The 18,316-nt window shown below is 37.1% G+C and overlaps 1 protein-coding gene and 2 non-coding genes across 4 annotated transcripts in view; all 3 read left to right on the top strand.

Annotated features, from left to right (window-relative positions):
- The window catches only part of PTPN22 (protein tyrosine phosphatase non-receptor type 22), a 45,822-nt gene that overhangs the window by 12,928 nt on the left and 14,578 nt on the right, over window positions 1-18,316 (top strand). The window contains exons 6-15 of one of the 2 annotated variants that reach the window (XM_070397701.1): window positions 316-387; window positions 503-562; window positions 1,350-1,492; window positions 2,004-2,070; window positions 3,388-3,465; window positions 5,883-5,969; window positions 14,348-14,424; window positions 14,573-15,387; window positions 16,862-16,945; window positions 17,094-17,203. In XM_070397701.1, coding sequence (XP_070253802.1) covers window positions 316-387; window positions 503-562; window positions 1,350-1,492; window positions 2,004-2,070; window positions 3,388-3,465; window positions 5,883-5,969; window positions 14,348-14,424; window positions 14,573-15,387; window positions 16,862-16,945; window positions 17,094-17,203 — 1,593 coding nt within the window. The remainder of the gene's footprint in view (window positions 1-315; window positions 388-502; window positions 563-1,349; window positions 1,493-2,003; window positions 2,071-3,387; window positions 3,466-5,882; window positions 5,970-14,347; window positions 14,425-14,572; window positions 15,388-16,861; window positions 16,946-17,093; window positions 17,204-18,316) is intronic. The other variant, XM_070397702.1, reaches the window with a different exon arrangement.
- LOC138996535 (U6 spliceosomal RNA) lies at window positions 3,223-3,329 on the top strand. The gene has a single exon (XR_011468813.1). It is a non-coding gene; the product is annotated as a U6 spliceosomal RNA (small nuclear RNA).
- LOC138996544 (U1 spliceosomal RNA) lies at window positions 11,530-11,693 on the top strand. The gene has a single exon (XR_011468822.1). It is a non-coding gene; the product is annotated as a U1 spliceosomal RNA (small nuclear RNA).

The raw sequence follows: 18,316 nt of genomic DNA, 5'->3' as shown, positions 1-18,316 counted from the left end.
TAAAACCAAGGGAACTTGCGCAACTCTTAGTAGACGTGACTTTTGTTAATCTTTCTGAAATACTGGAAATGTCAGATTCCCATTTCTACTTCTTCAGACTTCTAGGAAGTCTGTAATTTATACAGCCTTTAATGTTTGATTTCCCATCCTTGGAGATTCCTGACCATATAGTTGGGTTTGAAGGCCAAGGGGATTAGAAGTTCCTTAGGTGAAAGACAGAGCTGAACTTACTTCTGAATGAGGGAGCGGGTGTTGTTACTCAAAAGAGACTAGAATATACAGAGGAAAATCACTATATTCTGTTTTGTGCTACAGAAAAAGTGTGAGCGCTATTGGGCTGAGCCGGGAGAGATGCAGCTACAACTTGGCCCTTTCTCCGTCTCCTGTGTAAGTATGACACCTGTTTCCATATGGCTGAGCCAGTGCTCCAAGCTCTGCTTTACAGAGGGTAGTTTTTGAATCTTAGTCTTTGAAATAACTAATATTTTAATTTACTTTTTAGGAAGCTGAAAATAGAAAATCTGATTACACAATCAGGACTCTAAAAGTCAAATTCAACAGTGTAAGTATAGAAATTCAAAAGCCTACAGAGATCAGGCAGGTGAATATATATGTAACTCGGGCTGGGCATAAGACAATGGGGAGTGGTGGAGCCCTTGATGTTTTGGGAAAATTTTCGTATTTAAAAAAAAAGACCTTTGGTGTAATCTGGGCTCCCCAATCTATTCCACACCGTGGCCACATATAAACAGTTTTTGTAGGGTGAGTGGAGGCTGTACAGTGACTACAAACCAATTTGAGAACTCAGGCTGCACAGTCTTGCTAAGACAGGGGAATTTAATATATCAGCATATCTGTGACCCATTTGAATTTCCCCAGTTGGGAAGCTCTGGTTGAGTTATCTCTTCTTTTGATTGGGACAGATAGGGACAGGCCAATAGTAAGTAACGTGAAATCACTTAATTGTTCTTCAAAGGTATATGGTCACTAGAAGTCTATAGAGAAGAAAGCAGCATAAACTGCAAAAAGGATCTAGATCAGCCGTGGGCAAACTACGGCCCGTGGGCCGGATACGGCCCGTTTGAAATGAATAAAACTAAAAAAAAAAAAAAGACCGTACCCTTTTATGTAATGATGTTTACTTTGAATTTATATTAGTTCACACAAACACTCCATCCATGCTTTTGTTCCGGCCCTCTGGTCCAGTTTAAGAACCCATTGTGGCCCTCGAGTCAAAAAGTTTGCCCACCCCTGATCTAGATGCTACCTAGTAACTCAGAGTACTCTTGTGGTGGAATGAGGTAGAGCCCCAACCTTGAACTCTCCTTTTATTCTGGCTATTCTTTTAGGAAACTCGAACTATCTACCAGTTTCATTACAAGAACTGGCCTGACCATGATGTGCCTGCATCTATAGACCCTATCCTTGAGCTGATCTGGGATGTGCGTTGTTACCAAGCGGATGACAGGGTTCCCATATGCATTCACTGCAGGTATGATGCTGTTGTGTGAACCTTCTCCCCAGAACAACCCATGTGTCCCAGTCTGGCCAGGACTCTTGCTTTAACTGAAGGAAGACTGACTTTGTTGGAAGTGAAGGCGGTATGAGCACACGGGACGTAGGCTCCTGATCCTCGCCTCACTTTGTCCAGTTGATCAAAAAGGAATGAAGCAAAAGAAATGAGTGGTAGAAAGAGAAAGGTCACAGCAGAAACAAGCTATAAAAAATTCAACATGGGAATTAAATGAATAGTTTTCTGATAAGTTGCTTGTGAACAGGACAGCTCTAGAGACTCTTGCTGTGAGCAGTTGCCCAGGATGTGTCCTGAAGTTCAGTGTGACATGTGGCAATTTGCAAACAGGATTGGGAAATGGTAGTGTTTTGAAAGTTTTATTGCCTCCAGGTTTCTGACTTCCTCAAATCTGCTGGGGAAATTGTCCAGCTACTGTCAATGACCCACTGTCTGCAATTACAAATGCTACGACTGTGATCTTTTATTTCAGTGCCGGCTGTGGAAGAACTGGTGTTATCTGTGCTATCGATTATACGTGGATGCTGCTAAAAGATGGGGTGAGTTTCTCTCAGCAGGCACTTCCCATTGGTTTACCCTTCTACTTTCAGACTTAGGAATTGTTTGGGTCTTCAAAACACCTATCTCCATAATTCATCTTCTCTAGAATGTTGACGTGGATTCTAGAGAAGATGAATTATTAAACTAGTCCCTAAGTTGGTGGTTCTCAAAGTGTGGTCCCCAGACGATTAGCGTTAATATCAGCATCACCCGAGAACTTGTTAGAGATGCAAAATGTTAGGCCCCACCCAGGATGGATTGAAGCAAAAACTCTGGAGTTGGGCCCAGTGACTCTGCAGGTGCTTCCTATGCAATGGTGTAGTTGGAGGACCATTGCCCTGCGTTACAGTCACCCTTCCTGTATGCACACCACTTTCGTAGATGCACTCAATTTACAATCAAACTGTGTTCCAACGCATTGTTTTTTAAAGGTTTAATACGAAATGGGAAATTTAAGATATGGGCCTTAGAACTATCTGCCAACTTCTTTTATTTCATAAAACTCATACTTGCACATGCACATTTACTGAGCCTTCTTCATTTAACCTCTAACTTTAGACATTTGATCACCCCATGTGAAATCATTTTGAAGACTTTCTTCAGTCATATATATTTATATATTAAAAGCATAATATGCTAATTAGATCGGACGTTCTTCTAGACAACTTTCCCAACGAAGCCGAGGTTGTGAGGCGAGGCAGAAGAGGCAGCTGCCTGGGCAGTGGGGGCCAAGCCCCTTGCACGAATTTCGTGCATCGGGCCTCTAATATATATTTGATTTCAGAGAGGAAGGGAAAGGGAGAGAGAGATAGAAACATCAATGATGAGAGGGAATCATTGATTGGCTGCCTCCTGCATGCCCCCTATAGGGGATTGAGCCCACAACCCAGGCATATGACCTGACTGGGAATCAACCAGTGACCTCTTGGTTCCTGGATCGATGCTCAACTGCTGAACCACATCCTACTGGGCTTCTTTAGTCTTTTCTAGGGCAAACAGCAGGCTGTAAATTGTGATGCAAGTGATGAGAATCTTCATTCGTTTTAAAAACACTTCTGTTTTCTGATATTATCCCATGTTTGGAGAGCAGATATCATGAAAGTATCAAGACATGAGAAAGTGGCAATAATTTATTAACAAAGATAGAAACAGTGCTCGCTTCGGCAGCACATATACTAAAATTGGAACGATACAGAGAAGATTAGCATGGCCCCTGTGCAAGGATGACACGCAAATTCGTGAAGTGTTCCATATTTAAAAAAAAAACACAAAGATAGAAACAAAGGAGTAAGATATTTTTTCCTTTTATTTGATAGATAATTCCCGAGAACTTCAGTGTTTTCACTTTGATTCAGGAAATGCGAACACAGAGGCCTTCATTAGTTCAAACTCAGGTATGGACTGTGATGAATGGATCATAACATGTGTCTGAGTCTTGCTCCACCTCTCTGTTTAATAGTAAGGATCCAAAACCAGCTGACTCCTTAGTCATAACACCAATTTACTATTAAGTACATTAGTCTGTTCCCATTTTCTCCAACTCTGAATATCCCAATATTTTTTCTGGTATCCCTTCCAATGGGTCAAATTCCTTTCATCCCTTATATCTTACTTCCCAGAAAATATTGAGAAACCAATATAATATTTCGTACAAAATATGTTAAAAAAAAAACAACAACACCTCAACAAGTTGTTTGACTTCCTAGAAAGAAATAGCTGGGTCATATTAATTTGAAACTTTGTAGTAGTAATTTATTTCTGAAACCATAGAAAATCAGAGATATTTCTACTTCAGTAGGTGGTAACAGAATCTAGAGCATGCAGTCTGTGCTCATTTTAGGAAATAATGAAAAATGAAGGTAAAATTAACCATTATCCTATCACCTACGTAGCCACTGGTACTATTTTTCTATAGTCTCTCCTGGTCCTTATTCTATGCATACTTTTTTAAAAAACATAATTACAATCACACTATATATATGATTATATATGTATCACAAAATTTGAACCCAGCCCACATAGCTCACACTCATTCACTCCATTAGTAATGCTCTTTCCCTTTTCTCCTCTCCTTTCCAAGTTCAAATTCTCCCTCCTAGGTGAAACAATCCCAGCCTAAATCTCTCACTTTCTACAATATTTAATTTCACCCATATTACCTCACCAATAATTTTACCCACATATCTAAATGGTCTCCATGTTGAAGATACAGTTTATCATTCACCCATTCTTTCATTCATCACACATTTATTGATATTAGGGATCAGACACTCTTGCATAATTTGTTAGAACTACTTTTTACTGCTTAAATAGCAAAACCCTAACGTGTTTAAGGCAAATTAACTGACACATAGGTTTAGAGGTAAAACAATTGACAGTGGCAGTTCAGATATTTTCATCTAGAAGCTGTGAATTGAAGGGAAAAAATGAAGAGCTATTATAATATAAACGTTCTGTTTGGCCCACACAGGTTTTCCACTAATAGCTAGTGGAAAAAAATAATTTTTTTTTCATGTGTTGACTGTAGGTGTGTTCTATATTCAATCTGTGAGGGGGAAAGTTTATATGAAATGAAAGCATTGACTAGTTTAGGGCTGTCAGAGTTAAGAGAAAGCTGATCCATGTCAATGTATACAACCAAGTTGTATAATATTAAACTGTAATACTGAATCAATAAATAAAACCATACCCATTTCAGAAAAAGTCCAAATCTATCCTATTTTTAAGAGTTGGAAGACAGCTGAAATAATTTTAAGTTAGTCTTCATATTTTGGCTTTATCAACGACTAGTGGAACAAATATCTTACTAGTTGTACCTGCTTTTTCTGACACTGCTCTAACCAGGAAATAGCACAGAAACCAAACGAGTGTTTCCTGTGTGATTTTTCTCTATTTAGAAATTTAAAGAGTGTACCAATGGTCATGTTGGTTGACATCGACTGTTCATTGTTCTCCTGCTAAAATTATCTTTGGAAAAAGTTGTGCTTTATTTGTATAAGATTGTGTAAAGAGTCAGGGGAAAACCCTGAATAGGCCTATTCAGATGAAAGGTACATACAAAATCAAGTGTTTGAGCAGGTACGGAGGCAAAAATGGAGTAGTAAAAACCCATAAACATTGTAAATGTGGAGGACTCATTTCTCTATAATGAAATCATTTTATAACCATACATTTTCAAACTCTATTCAACAGTCTTCTTTGATTCTTTGCTAAGACATAATTTCAGCAGTTTGATCTCAGTGCACTAAACTGAGTCAGAAGATCCGGGTTCTAACCCAAGTCCTGGAAATTACTTCTGAATAACCTTGGACAAATAGTCTATAAACAGGAATGACAGCCTAGCTTGTTTCTAGGTCAATCATAAGGGCCAAGTTAAATGATACATATTCAAACCATCTATCTACTGTTTTCCAGAAAAGGTAAAGGTGGCTTGCACACACACACAGATGCATCCAAGATTAAATAAAAATTTTAACACATGAGCAAGGAAAACAGAAATAGAGGGATGAAGATGGAGGGAAAGATAAGTAAGAAAAGGGGGTTAGAACATAGAAAACATGCTGCAAGTTCCTTCCTTGTATATTAGTTAGAGGTAGATCAAATATTTAGCTGTTCCTAGCAGCCTAAAAGTGCTCTGAAATCTGAAATGGGCTATACAAGCACAAGGCACTGTCGTTGAACTAATGTGAATGGTCTCTTCAGGTTTGCTAGCCTAGGATTTGATTGGTGTTCATATTTCTGAAATCAGGTTCTGTAGTTTACCAAGTTTTTTTGTTTGTTTTCCTTTGTTCCGGTTTGTGATGCTCCCCAGACACAGTATGAACTGGTCTACAAAGCCATCATAGAACTATTTAAGAGGCATATGGATGTCATCAGAGATAGACACTCTGGAACAGAGGTAAACTTTAAACTTGATGTTTTGTAAGTTTTTTTTAAAGAAAAAAACATGAGATTTGGTGAAAGGATCTTAGGTTAGTTGCAGGACTTAGGTTATTACTTATCATCATAACTAAATTGGAGTGTCCAATGTGCATGAGCTGCACTGCAAATCTCCTGAAGAGAACACAAATAATTGAAGTATTTTAACTTAGAAAATTTGTCTTTTGGTTAACCTCTTGCATACAACTTTTAGCTAAATTTAGAAACAATAGGTGTGAAAGAGCAAGCATATATTCTGTTCCCATGTTTTAGACAGTTGTGTGGTGAGTTAGAAATGAGAGTGACAGCCCTAACCGGTTTGGCTCAGCAGATAGAGCCTCGGCCTGTGGACTGTGGGGTCCCAGGTTCGATTCCGGCCAAGGGCATGTACCTTGGTTGCGGGCACATCCCTAGTAGCGGGTGTGCAGGAGGCAGCTGATCGATGTTTCTCTCACATCGATGCTTCTAACTCTCTATCCCTCTCCCTTTCTCTCTGTAAAAAAATCAATAAAATATATTTTAAAAAAAAAAGAAATGAGAGTGACAGTTACAAAGCGAAACCATAATTGAGTACTGATGTAATTTTTCAGGTTACACTAGCCTCCTTTTTATTGCGTATGTCTCATCAAGTTTTGATAATGTTTTAGAATATCCAAAGGACTTTTAGCTGAAGGCCTTAGGTATAAAAGCAAATATGATTTGACCAAATTCCAATTTAAAAATATTGAGTATTCTAGGATGTGCTATTTTGAACTTATCTCAAAAGTTGGTAAGTCGAATATTTACTGTGTAATCACAAAGTATTAGGTTCTGAACAAACCTTAAGAAGACAAACTTGCTGGCTTACCTTCCAGGGTAATATATATATATATATATATATATATATATATATATATATATATATATATATATTTATATATTTAATTTTTATATCACATTTTGGATTGCTAACATGAAAATATTCACCAAAGACCTACTGTTTTCACAGCATTAAGAATACAAAATATATAAGAGATGACCCTGATCATAATTTTATCAGTTGATTATGAAACATGGAAAGGGAAAGGTAGCCAAAAAAACTGTTGAGGATAGGGAATGAATTAAGCAATCCTATACTTAATGTTAACTCCAAGGGAACACAACATGGTGGAAGATGATGGAAATAAGAGTATAATTGCCAGAAAATGTTACTTATATCCTATTTGTGACTATATCATTGGCTAGTACTGCCCGAACAAGGTTAAATAATAGAAGTGATATGGATGACTGAATTTAATGGGCAGGATATTATGTTTCACTACTAAGTATGATGCTGACTTGATTGGAGATATTTATATTTTAATTGTTTAAAGAAAGTATTCATTGATTTCTATTTTATTAAGAATCTTTTTCAGAAAGAATGTTAAATTCAGTCAATTGCATATGTTTGCATTTGTGGAATGATCACATGGATTTTCTCCTTTAACCTATTAAAATCAAGCCATCCTTCTACTCTTAGGAAAACCCTTCTTGAACAAAAAATATTTTATAATGTGTTGCTAGAGCATGTGGGCTAATATTTTATTTAGGTTTCAGGAATTGTCAATACTCAAATTTAGCCCAGTGGCCGTGCTGTGACTCCAGTCAGTTGGGTTGTTTGGAGTGGGTCTTTAGTCAGTAAATTAGAACATGGGTACATGGTTCAAGCTCCCACCGAAGAAACTGGTTAAAGATCGCCAAGAGAACTTCTGTTTCTGGGAAGAGTGAGTAGATATACTTTTCCTTATTCCTCCCGCTAAGTGCAACCAAAAAACCCTGGACATTATATGTAAAACAAATATAAGAAGGCAGACCAGCTAGGGACTTGTGACCCAAGAAAAGACATGATGGGGAGTTCCTTGGATTTTCCTTTGCCTCATATATTCCAGGCTTGGAATTGAAGAAGCCAACAACCTGGAAATGACAACAGTACAGACAAAAGAAGACTAACAAGAGCCTATTCTCTCTAGCCAAAGGACCAGGAAAGGGGTGGCCCAGCAAGGCATAAGACTTTTATTTATTTATTTTTGAAATATATTTTTATTGATTTTAGAGAGGAAGGGAGAGGGATAGAAACATCAATGATGAGAGAGAATCATTGATAGGCTGCCTCCTGCATGCCCCCTACTGGGGATCAAGCCCGCAACTCAGGCATGTGCCCTTGGCTAGAATCGAACCTGCAGCCCTTCAGTCCGCAGGCTGACGCTCTATCCAGTGAGCCCAACCAGCTAGGGCAAGGCATAAGGCTTTTAGATAATAACCTCTCTACTCCAGTCAACACCAAATTTAAAAAATGGCCCCCAACCCTGCCAGCAAAGGCTGAGTGCAGAGCCTAGAACCCCATCCCCTAGATTGTAATAAAGTTCTGGGGTGGCATCAGAAAGGTCAAGTAGAGAGCTAGGACTTTTATTCCCAGTGGCCTGCGATGTGTTTTGCCTGCAGTGTCAGTGGCGACCACACGGGGAACCTGAGCTTCCACCTGGCAGAAACACGGCACCGCCTTGCCTCCCTACTGAAGTACGGTCAGAGGAGACCTCACGGACAGTCAGGACCGTCACCATCATCCAACAGAAATGAGGCCGGTCCCACCACAATGTCAGAGATGACATGGGAGCCTCTCCCATGATGTCTTCCCTTGAGTATCAACAGATTAAATGAGGAGACTGGTGGAGGTAGATTCCACCTGGTAGCAACAAGTTAGCAGCACCTCCTTCTCCTGTCAGAATGGAGTAAAAACAAAGGAACAGCTAAAGGAGAAGGTTAAACTAAGATCCAGAGCCTCATATCTCAAACCAAATGAATAAAAGACCAATAGATGGCAACGCTGAGCTGACAGAGATGTTAGAATTATCTGACAAAGATTTTATTTTTTATTATCTTTTTTTATTATTTTATTTTGACAAGGATTTTAAAGCAGCCTTGATAAAAATGCTTCAATGAGCAATTACAAACATGCTTAAAACAAATGACGAAAAACAAAAACAAAAAAAGCAAATGAATAAATAGAAAGGCTTAGTAAAGAAATATAAAGACTCAGAAAAAAAAACCCCAGAAAATATAAAAAAGAAATGAAATTTTAGAACTGAAAAATATAGTAACTGAAACAAAATAGCTTAGTAGATAGGCTCAATAAAAGAATGCAGGGTACAGAAGAAAGAATTAGTGAATTGGAAGATAGAACAATAGAAATTGCCCAACCTGGACAACAGAAATAAAATAGACTAAAAAACAAACAAAAACAGAACCTTAGGGAACTAAGGAACTATAACAAAAAGTTTAGCATTTGTGTCATTGGAATCTAAGAAGCAGAGGAGAAAAAAGGCAATTTTTTGTACAGCTATAAATGTACTGAAAGATTCATCATAATTAAACCTCTGAACCTAAAGACAAAGATTATAGAACGTAGCCAGAGAAAAACAATCTTAACTGTAGGAGGAAAATAATTAGAATGACAATGGATTTGTCATCAGAAACCATGGAGGCCAGAAGGAAGTAGCACAATATTTTTCAGGTACTGAAAGAAAAGAATTCTCAACTCAGAATCCTACACCCAGTGAAAATATCCTTCAGGAATGAAGGGGTAATCAAGACATTCTCAGATGAAAAAAAACTAAGAGAATTTGTCACCAGTAGACTTACGCTAAAAAAATAGCAAAGGAAGTTTCTTAAACAGAAAGGAAATTATGAAAGAAGGAAGAACATGGTAAGCAAAAACATGGGTAAACATAATAGGTTTTCCTTCTTTTAAGTGTTCTAAATTTTTTGATGATTAAAGCAAAAATTATATAACACTATCTGATATGGTTTTAAATGTATCAGAGAACATATGTAAGACAATGACATTATAAGCAGGGAAGAGTTAAGAATGCCAAGGGGAAAAAAAAAAAGAATGCCAAGGGAGGTAAGGTTTCTGTACTAACTAGCAAAATGATAAGTAGACCGTGATAAGTTATGTATATATAATGTAATACCAAGAGCTACAGCTACAAAAGCTATACCAAAACATTTCTTTAAAAAACTATACATAAGATCAAATTCTGAAAAAGGCAGGAAAGAGAAATGTGAAATGGAGAGAACAAACAGAAAAAATAAAATAAAATGGCAGACTTAAGCCCGAACATTAAAAATTTACACTAAATGTAGCCCAGCCAATGTGGTTGAATGTCGATTTATGAACCAGGAAGTCACAGTTCGATTCCTGGTCAGGGCACATGCCCAAGTTGTGTGCTCGATCCCAGTGTGGGGCATGCAGGAGGCAGCTTATCAATGATTCTCTCTCATCATTGATGTTTCTATCTCTCTCTCCGCCTCTCCCTTCCTCTCTGAAATCAATAAAAATATTTTAAACAAAAAAAGTAATAACTACACTAAATGTAAGTAGTGTAAATACACCAGTTAACAGATAGACTGACAAAGTGTATTGAAAACATGACTCAACTATTTGCTGTCTGTAAGATACACACTTCCAATATAAGGTTGGTTTAAAGGATTGGAAAAAAGATATATCATGTAAACACAAATAAAAGGTAAGCAGGAGTAGCTCTACAGAGTGGGGCAAAAGTAGTTTACAGTTGTTTGCATGGAAACTAATACAATAATTAATAAATAATGGTACAAGAGTAAACTCTGTGTTTCACACACTCACAGCTGTAAACCTACTTTTGCCGCACCCTGTATTAATATCAGATAAAATAGAGCAAAGAAAATTATCACAGATAGGAAGGGACATTTTATAACACTAAAAGGGTTAATTCACCAATAAGACATAGCAATCCTAAGTGCATATGGACCAAAATATGTGAAACAAAAACTGATAGAAGTGAAAGGAGAAATAGACAAATCCACCGTTATAGTTGGAGACCTTGAATATCTCTTTTTCAACAATTGATAGAAAAACTTGACAGAAAATCAGCAAGAACTCAACAATACCATCAACTAACCAGATCAAATAGATATTTTTAGAACACTCCACCCAATAACACATGAATACACATTCTTTTCAAGTGCTGATGGAACGTATAGCAAGATGAACCATACCATGGGCCATTCAACAATCTGAAAAATTTAAAAGAATTGAAACTATAAAAAATGTATTCTCTGACCACAATGAAATCAAACTAGAAGCCAATAACAGGAAGATAACAGGAAAAGATCCAAAAAATTGGAAATTAGCCACATTCTTCTCAATAATCCATTGAGTCAAAGAGGAAGTATCAAGATACATTTTTTTAAATGAATTGAACTGAAGAAAAATGAAAATACACGTCAAAATGTGTGGGCCAGAGTTATAACAGTGCTGACAGGGAAGTTTATAGCACTCCAAATGCATACATTAGAAAACAGTAAAAGTCTCAAATCAATAATCTGAGCTTCCACTCTGAGAATCTAGAAAACAAAAAGAGCCAAAAAAATAAAAAAATCAATGACAATAGAGAAAAATCAGTGAAACAAAGAGCTGGTCCCTTGAAAAGATCAATAAAGTTTACAAACCTCGAGGAATACTAATAAAGGGGGGAAAGGGCATACGTATGTAGCAGGGGAGATATCATGATCATGAAGGTGGTTTTCCCAGGGCGGGGCTTATCCATTGCACTCCGGATGTTCGGACTCTTGCAATTTCCCCAGATGTGGGAAACTCAACAGCGTAATTCGTTGTAGTGGGGAACTGTGTTCTCACTCTCCCCTAAAAAAAGAGAAAGAAAAAAGGGGCAGAGATGATAATTACCAGTATTAGGAATGAAACAGGGGATATCGCTACAGGCTCTGCAGATATCAGAAGGGTAATTAATAAAGGAATGTAGTATAAGCAGCTCAACACATATAAATTTCACCCCTTAGACAAAATGGGTTATTTCCTTGAAAAACACAGACTACCACAACTCACTCAATATGAAATAGATATTTGAATAGCCCCATAATGATTAAGGAAACTGAATTTGTCATTTGAAAACTCCCCCAAAAGAAATCTTCTGGTCCACATAGTTTCACTTGAGAATTCTACCAAATGTTTGATGAATAATTAACACCAATTTTATACAATCTGTACCAGAAAGCAGAAGAGAAGGAGACACTTCCTCATTCATATTTTACCATTTTAAAGTGTATAATGTAGTGGTATTAAGTACTCTTACAATGTGTATGACAACCACTGTTTATTTCTAAAACATTTTCATCATCCAAATCAATACCCCCCTGCCCCAATACCTAGTAACTTCTTTTTGTCTCTATGAATTTGCCTATTCTAGATACATTGTATAAGTGGAGTCACATACTTATTCTTTTTTATCTGACTTATTTCATGCAGCATGTTTTCAAGGTTCATTCATTTTGCAACATGTATCAGAGGTTTATTTTTTATGGCTGTATAATATTCCATTGTGTGTGCATACCGATTTTGTTTCAATGGACACTTGGTTGTCTCCAACGTTTAGCTATTATAAAATTGATGTAAAAAATATTTGTTCAAGACCCTACTTTAAATTTTTTGGGTGTATACCATTAAGTGGAATTATTGGATTATATTGTAATTTTGTTTAATTTTTTTAAGGTCCTGTCATATTGTTTTTTACTGTGACTGCAAAATTTTACATCCCCATTAGAAATGCACAAGGGTTCCAATTTGGCCAACACTTAGTATTTTCTGGGTTTTTTTGTTTTGTTTTGTTTTTTAGATAATAGCCAACCTAATAAGTGTGAAGTGGTATCTCATAGTTTTGATTTGCATTTTCCAAATGATTAGTGATGTTAAGCATCTTTTTGTGTGATTATTGTTGTTTGAGTGTTTAATTTACAATATATTTGCACATGTTTAAGTTGTTTTTTTTTCTGTTGTTGATTTCTAGCTTCAATTCACTATGATTTAAAAAGATACTTTTAAAATTTAGTAAGACTTGTTTTGTGGCCTAACATATGGTCTGTCCTGGAGAAAGTTCCACATATGTTTGAGAAGAATGTGCATGTTGTTGGGTGGAGTATTGTATGTGTGTCTATTAGGCCTAATTGGTTTATGGCGTTGCTCATGTCTGTACTGTATTTCCTTATTGATCTTCTGTTTCATTGTTCTACCCATTATTGGAAGTGGAGTAGTAAAGTCTCCGACTCAGTTTACTAGGCCTGCTGTAACATGTACCACAGACTGAAGAGGGCTCAAACAACGAGTCTATTTTCTCAGTTCTGGAGGCAGGAAGTCCAAAATCAAGGTGTCAGCAAGAGCCGTGCTCTCTCTCTCTCTCAGAGCCTTAGGGAAATAAATCTTCCTTGCCTCTTCCTAGTTCCTGGCATTTGCCAGCAATTCTTGGTGTTCGTTGGCTTGCAGATACATTACTCCAGTTTCTGTCTCCATCATTACATGGCGTTCCCCCTAAGTGTCTCTGAGAGTCTGTTTTCTCTTCTTATAAGGGCACAAGTCATGTGTTAGGGCCCACCCTAACCCAGCATGACCTCATCTTAACTAAATATATCTGCAAAGGCCCTACTTCCAAATAAGGTCAGTTAATGATATCAGGGGTATGTTAAATTTTAACATATCTTTTTGAAAGTCACAATCAAACCCATAACAGGTGGAATCTTACAATTGCTGATGACTTTTATTTTTTTTACATTTAAACATCTCGGAAATCAAGATATAGTTTTCACTCAATGGTATCTTGGGTTCCATGAGCCTCAGTAACAAAATTCATAATATGATAATTGCTATGAAGAAAATATAGGTTGAGAGTGGCTGGGCAAGTGTGTGGGAGTGTGATTGTGGGTTGCGTGGTCAGGGAAGGTTTCCTTATGCAGCTGACATTTAAGTAGAAAATAATTACTTAGAAAGAGCCAGCCATGCAAAATCTGGAGCAAGTGTATTTCAACCAGAGGGAACAGAAAGTGTAAAGGCCTTGAATTGGAAACACGTTTACTATGCTTAAGCAATGGCGAAAACCAAATGTGTCTGAAGCATTGTAAGGAAGAAAAGGTAGAACAATGTGAGGGAGGTATGGGGACCTAATAAACACCTATTAACATTCAGAGTTAAGATGCTGAGACTTCTGAAGGTCGAGTGTTCTTAGGAATAAAGCTACTCCCAAGAACATTTTAAGACGCCCCCATTTTAAAAGGTGATTACTGTAAGTAAATCCTTTCTAATTTCTATAACACTGACAATTCTTTATTCTCATCCTTTTGGTCTCAGTTTGTGAACATGCTCTTGTTGGGTTCAATATTTTGGAAATTCATCTAACTCTTTTATGAATTATTTTGTCTTTATATTTTCTGAAAAATAACTTTTCAGCCTTATGAATATAAAATATCACACTTTCATTGCTTCACTTAAAAAGCAATCCCTTATTTTTCTTAAAGATTCAAGCAAGGTATCCAGTTCCTGAGCAGAATCCCGGTCTGGAAGCAAACGCTTATTCTCCTGATTTACCAAAAAGGTGAGTATAATTTTACACATCTACATGCTGTCTAATTGTGTCTCGGGGGCATATCTCATGCTTATCAGTCATTGTGATGCTGGGAAAAGCTATGGAAGAAGCCTTCCGGGGTTATGATATCATTATTACTTCCTCTTGGTTTTGGCAGCATGAAAGCAGCAAAAGTGATGAACCGACAGAGCAAACAAAGGATTCAGGTGAAAAATGCAGAAGCTCCTTCCTTTGAGCCGAGGACTTCTGAAATAAGTGAAAAGGGAGGGTTGGCTTTGCACCCTGCTAAACAGAATAGTTCTTTTGAGTTTTTGGAACTAAATTATGGTTGTAACAAAAATGCTGGCACAGCCATGAAATGGGAGACAAAGACCTTTCCAATAGTTGGGGAGCCTCTTCAGAAGTATCAAAGTTTGGACTTGAGCTCTGTTCTGCTTGGAGCAGGTCCTAATTCTAAACCTGTGAATGCAGCAGGAAGACATTTCAACGCAAAGAGGCCAATAACGCGGACCAAGTCAACTCCCTTTGAACTGATACAACAGAGAGACACCAATGAGCTGGGCGTGAAGGAAAAGTGTTCTTGTTTGGCATCTCAACCGAACAGTTCTTGTCTTGAGCAGGCTCAAAAAGCGATGCACGTTTCTTCAGCAGAACTGAATTATTCGCTGTCACGTGACTCAAAGCACCAAGTGTGCAATGCCTCCAGTACAAAGCAGCATGACGCTAGGGCTTTTAATGCACATTCTCACATGTCTTTAGTGGATAGTCCTTATTTTCCATCGTCTCCAAGAAGTTCTGGCTCTAAGATGTCTCTTGATTTACCTGAGGAACAAGCTAGAACTGTGTTACCTTGTTCTTCGTTGCCAACATCCTCTGCAACCCTATTTTCTTATTATGATCCAGATGATTCTTTAGCACTGAATCCTCCCACTAATTTCCTCTCCACACTGAACCAAGAGATAGCAGATGTCGGTAAGTTATTTTTAAAAGCTTACATGGCATTTTATTTTTTAAAAAATCTTTATTGTTGGAAGTACTATATATGTTCCCCTTTATCCCCCATGGACCCCTTCAAGCCCACCCCTGCCCCTGCCCCTGCCCTAGGCCTTCACCATTCAACTGTCTGTGTCCATGGATTATGCAAATATGCATACAAGGTGTTTGGTTGATCTCTTCCCATCCACCAACCCAACCCCACCTTCCCTCTGAGATTCACAGTCTGTTTATATGGCATTTTAGATTTCACTTTGTTTCTACAGAAGATTTGGTTTCTTCTCATCCTCCCCCTTGTCCTTCTCTGCTTCCTTCTCCTTCTCAGAAATAAATTCCAGGAGTGTTTTAATGCTGTGATAAATTGAAAATAACAAAAACAAACATGTAACATTCCATGATCCATATGATCTATGATCCATCATCCATGCCAGGGGTGGGGAACCTTTTTTCTGCAAGGGCCATTTGTTTTTTTTTTTTTAAATATATTTTATTGATTTTTTACAGAGAGGAAGGGAGAGGGATAGAGAGTTAGAAACATCGATGAGAGAGAAACATCGATTAGCTGCCTCCTGCAAACTCCCCACTGGGGATGTGCCCGCAACCAAGGTACATGCCCTTGACCGGAATTGAACCTGGGACCCTTGAATCTGCAGGCCGATGCTCTATCCACTGAGCCAAACCAGTTAGGGCAGTAGTGTCTTAATAGATGTGTCGACACATAGGTTTGTTACAAAAAAATACTTTATCTGGATCTAGTTCCTTCTTTAATTAGATTATTTTATATATTTTGACCTTGTTTTATAATTTAAAGGAATTTTATTTTTCTAGGTACCTATAATACGTTAAATTCTCTGAACATCAATGTTAAAAGACAAATCCTTATCTTCAAGGATTGTAAGAACATTTACATGTGTGCCATCTGGTGGCCGTTTCTTATAATAGCATTACATTTTTTCTATAAAAATTCTGAATATTTCTACAGAAATACAGAATACAACATTGTTTTTTAAAAGACAAAAAGACATACATATTCTTCATCCTTGTAGAATGAATAAGAGATACTACAATCTTTATGATTTCACCAAGTCTGTAACTGAATCTCTGGCATGTCAGAATGCTTTTATGATGCTGTATTGTATATTCTATGTAAAACAAAAGGAAGAGTTATGTAATTTAAGTTAATATAATATTTTGTTATGTTAGCTGATACTCAGTGACTCAATCAAAATACTTTTGGGCTTTTAACAGAAATCATACATTTTGAAGAAGCATAAAGCTCCTGGGTTTGCAACTTAAGATGAGAGAATTTATTTTGCTTTTTCCTTGAGTGAAAAGATATCAGCTTAAACATTGTACTGGCACTTGGTGGGATTTCCATCAAGTTAAAATGTAAGAATTTTCTTTGGATTTTCCTAATTAAAAATTATAATTCTACTTCTGACATTTTGGATAGCAACTTCTCCAAGAATAGACGATGAAACTCCCCCTCCACTTCCTGAGCGGACACCTGAATCTTTCATTGTGGTAGAGGAAGCTGGTGAGTATCGTTCAGTAAGTAACACAAAGCTAGGTTACTAGCACTTCTCAAGTCCTTTCAGTGTTGTGTGTGCTATTGCTGAGTAACATTTGCTGTCTAAAAGAATTATAACTCTCCTAAGAATTGGACCATATTTACTTCCTTCCAGGAGAAGTCCCACTGCATGTTCCCCAATCTTTACCTTCAGCTGGGATGACAAAAATTGGAACATCACTAGAATGGAGTGGAACATCTCAATCCAGCAAACCTGATGACTTGGTGAGACTTAGGCCAATCAAGGTCCATAACTTCTTTTTTTCTTACTCATTTGGATTCGACAGACTATAGTCCTACTGCTTGTATTTTTAACACCTATCAGCCAATAAATATTAAGTAGATACTACTTATAAAACAATGTGCTAGAGGATGCATAAGGTCCAATTATTGCCCTTAAGAAACTCATAGTCTAGCAGTGGAGATATAGGGTGTGTATACAAGTATTGTTGTCTATTTATAATAATAAAAGCATAATATGCTAATTAGACCAGACAGCTGAATGACATTCCGGACAACCTTCCGGATGAAGCTGGGGCTGCGAGGGCTGAGCCCCTTGCACGAATTTCATGCATTGGGCCTCTAGTTTATTATAACAAGGCAAATTGACCAGTGCCATAGGAAAGAGAAGAGGCTTGAAAGTGTGGGAGATTCCTTCAGGTCGGAAGTTGTAAATGAAAACACAGTGAAAGTGGAAACATTTGAGCTGATTCTTGAAGGATACTTAAAGCAAAAGTAAATGTTTCATAAGCAGGTAGCTTGTTTACAATAGTCATTTGGTTGAGTGTATTGTGTTAGCTGTGATAAGGTATTATAGAGAGTAAAGTTTTGAGTGACACGTGTCCATATTATTTGAGTTAAACCTTTTGGAATAATGTTCCCTGCCCCTAGAAGAAAACTCTACACTTTCAACAATCTGTTATGCATTTGTATATATTATATGAACCAACTCTCTTACAATTTAAGAGATCATAAAAGTAACTAACTAAAACATTTAAACATGCCTATAATCACAATGTGGTAGGCAAATACTCTGTACCTTTTTAATTATACTTTTAATTTACTAGTAATTGTTATTATTATTGTTAATAATATTCTACAAGTAATGGTGTTTCAATTAACAATTCCCAGAGAAAAGAAAATTCACTCCTTTTCCAATGTCATGAAGTAATTTCCATTTCAACAATTTACCCTCAATTAAATTTTCAGGAAATGTTCTGAGTAGAAAGGAAATAGGTCAAAACAGAATAAATTTAGGACCAACTGTCGTGACATATAAAAATCACTAAGAGTTGATGTCTTTTCATAACTCAGCACACTTACACATTACAAAAAATA

Source organism: Myotis yumanensis, unplaced genomic scaffold, assembly GCF_028538775.1.
Source record: "Myotis yumanensis isolate MYYU_CA2020_CCGP unplaced genomic scaffold, mMyoYum1.0.hap1 SCAF_17, whole genome shotgun sequence".
NCBI lineage: Eukaryota > Metazoa > Chordata > Mammalia > Chiroptera > Vespertilionidae > Myotis > Myotis yumanensis.
Note: the sequence above shows the minus strand (reverse complement) of the source record. Positions and strands in the feature narration are given on the sequence as shown.